Source organism: Tenebrio molitor, chromosome 2 (genome assembly GCF_963966145.1).
Source record: "Tenebrio molitor chromosome 2, icTenMoli1.1, whole genome shotgun sequence".
NCBI classification, from domain to species: domain Eukaryota; kingdom Metazoa; phylum Arthropoda; class Insecta; order Coleoptera; family Tenebrionidae; genus Tenebrio; species Tenebrio molitor.
Window position 1 is genome coordinate 533,375 of NC_091047.1, and position 3,236 is coordinate 536,610.

Here is a 3,236-nt window from a genome sequence, read left to right on the forward strand (position 1 = left end):
ATAACAATACAAACACCAAAAAAACTATAAAAATGGTCACGAAAATACGTGAGCATCAGTCTGAAAATGATTGTGTTGTGTTTTATTGTACTTTGTGAGGCTTGGAGAGGTACCGGTTATGTTACCGAAGCCCTCCACGACCAGATGACCGAATCCGAATTGGCTTATTACTTTCAAACCGACGATAGAAGCGCCGTACCCGAGTATGAAGTGGTGTATTTACCGGAAATGACACTATCTTCAGAAGCTGATACTTTCGACTATACATTCGACGCTTTTGAAAAGTAACTACTTGCCAAGCATTTTATTCCATATCAATGTTAACAATTTTCAGACCGATCAATTTAAAACTGCAAAGGAACGACCGTTTAGCACCGAATTTGAAAACGTACATCACTGAAGACGATTTCCAGACGATTCTTCCAAATTCACCGAAAAGTTGTCATTTCATTCATCGAGACGATTCAGCAATAGCTGCTATAAGTTCTTGCCAACCCAAATCGGTGGTAGGTATTTACTTTCAATTTTCGATCCAAAATCCTTTAAAACTTTTTTTACATAGCAAGGTGTAATACTTCTGGACGATTCGACGCTGGAAATACACCCTTTAACAGAACGACTTCAAACTCTAATGAGAGAACCTCTGCTAGAGAGTGTCGACGACATTTCAACTCCGCACATCGTCAAACGCGCTAATTTTATTTCCCTCGAAGACGACAGTTTTCCGATAGCTGGACACGTCTTGCCTCAACTGAGAGAAGCCGCCAGTCACAGACCTGCAGGAGCTTTGACCGTGGAAATTGCGATGTTTTTCGACGAAGCAGCTTTCAAGATTTTTGCCCCCTTTTTGAGCAACGACGACCATAAACTGCAAGATATGTTATTGGCCTACATGAACGGGGTACTTTGATTTATTAACACAACAAACAAACGCAAGTATTTTACAAAACTCGATAAAAATGCTTGCAGGTACAAGCTCTTTATCACCATCCTAGTCTTGGCTCGAGCATAGAACTGGTACTAGTACGTTTGGACATAATGAAAAATCAACCGTCCAAAATGCCGCATCATAACGGTGAAAGGTCCAGGCTTTTGGATTCTTTTTGCGCCTACCAAAGCAGTCTTAATATCCGAGACGACGAAAATCCTGACCATTGGGACATGGCGGTATACATTTCCGGGTACTAGATTTTACTTCATCACTTTTATTCTGATTTATCAAGTAACTCTAAAACAGTCTAGATTTCTACGCTTACGAAAACGGGAGAAAAAGCGGAGTCACCATGGGCTTAGCCACAGTTGGTGGAGTATGTCTGGACAAGTACAATTGTTTAATAGCCGAGTTAGGCACCACCAATGTTTTCGGTAAGCCCTACCCTAGCGCAGGCTTCACTAGCGTCTACATCTTAGCCCATGAAATTGGCCACAAGTATGTCGACTCTGCATTTACGTTTTTAATTGTTTTAACAACTGCTCTGTAGTCTCGGCATGCACCACGACAGTGTGGGCAACAGTTGTCCTAAAGAAGGCTACGTGATGTCTCCATCCAGGGGCACAAACGGGGAAACCCAGTGGTCGCACTGCAGCGCTGAAGTCGTAGCAAAGCTCGGATGGGCCAAGTGTTTGCAAGACTCTGCCAGGCCTCAGAAAAATCTGGATCATTCACGTTTTCTAGACAGCCCCGGTCAGATATACACCGCTAAGAGGCAATGTGAGATACTGTTGAGAGACAAAGATGCGGTCATGTCGCCCAATCAACAGTTGTCGACGATTTGTTATAACCTCCAGTGCAAAACTCCACACCGGAGCGGGTATTATTTCGCAGGTCCGGCTCTGGACGGCACCAAATGCGGCAACAAAAAGGTGTATTTTGACGTACAAACAACAGTAGATGTTTTTATTTTATTTTATAGTATTGTTACGGAGGTGATTGCGTCAAAAAGTCACCCCCTAAACCGGTCAAAATCGTGCCAGGGGGTTGGGGTCCCTGGAAAGAAACTGCTTGCACCTCGGGTTGCATCGAGAAATCGCGTGGTTTCCAGACGAAGAAGCGACAGTGTAATAATCCCACTCCGGTTAACACGGATCAAGGGTGCGAAGGACAAAGTATCGAATTCGGTATCTGCAGAGACGAAAAAGTATTTCTTTTTGTATTTTTGATTACGTAAATTTAACAACGTGTTTAACAGATTTGCAAAAGCAAGAGAGTAAGTGCTGTGGATTTTGCGTCTCAGAAGTGTGAAGAATTCTCGAAATTGCTTCCAGAGCTGGATCCGAATAGTGGTGGATTGCAGGCTCCACACGAAGAGGGTAATCGTAATACTTAAATACCTAGTATATTGTACAACTACATAGTTATGAAAGTCATACTTTTTTTCATAAATTCGATTAACGAGGACGGAGCTCGAGTTAATCAAGCAAATGAGTGAAAACAAGAGACTTTCATAACGTGTTATACACGACATTTTTTTTGCATATTGTTGTAAGTTGAGAAATTTGGCCTAAAAGGATTTATGCAAAAAAAAACAGAAATGCATAGTACTTTCATTACGATATTTCGTTAAAAAAAGCGCTACTTTCATTACGATTACGTTAAAAAAAGTCGACTTTCATAATCAATATGCAAAAAATAAAATGAAACCACTAGTTTACACCTATGTTTTAGCGCGTGTTTGGATGGGATGCGCCATTTTTTGTCGTAGGGCGGATTCCGGGGGCTATTACACCCCCAGAGTAGAACTGAACGATTTGGGAGTTTCTCCCTATTTTCCTGATGGGACTTGGTGTCACCGCGAGAAAAATCTTAACTACTATTGTCTTCACCATCACTGCCTGCCGGAGGTAATTTCAAATTTAGCTGCAGTTTACCGACAGCCAAACTGTACGACACTCTTTTTCAGAATTTCCAATTCTCAAAAGTTGACGTTCTGGACGGCTTTGGTGAAGACATTCCCTTCTCGCAAAACGCCCGACCTTTGTCGGTAATTCCTCCGGAAATCAAGTCCTACTTCTCTCTGAACCCCGATGGCAAACCCATGAAGACGGTGCTCAAGCCCCACGAAACTAAAAATCCTAGAGACGAAGACTGGGAAACAGACGACTTCATCATAATTCCCGACCTGAAGGAACGCTACAATTAGTCCAACATTTTCATTTCAATAAACCTTTGCACTTAAACTATGTAGAGTTGGTTGCCTATACGTCATCGTCTAGGGTTTTTCTAGAGGTTGTCCCCA

The 3,236-nt window shown here is 42.2% G+C and overlaps 1 protein-coding gene across 1 annotated transcript; it reads left to right on the plus strand.

Annotated features, from left to right (window-relative positions):
- The first annotated feature begins 31 nt into the window (after positions 1–31).
- On the plus strand, positions 32–3,177 carry LOC138123464 (A disintegrin and metalloproteinase with thrombospondin motifs adt-2-like). Its single transcript, XM_069038214.1, has 10 exons — positions 32–284; positions 335–506; positions 563–901; positions 970–1,181; positions 1,238–1,429; positions 1,482–1,863; positions 1,914–2,138; positions 2,190–2,310; positions 2,666–2,841; positions 2,901–3,177. Exons 1-10 carry the CDS (start codon positions 67–69, stop codon positions 3,138–3,140), a joined length of 2,277 nt encoding a protein of 758 aa, XP_068894315.1. The 5' UTR covers positions 32–66; the 3' UTR covers positions 3,141–3,177.
- Positions 3,178–3,236: the final 59 nt, after the last annotated feature.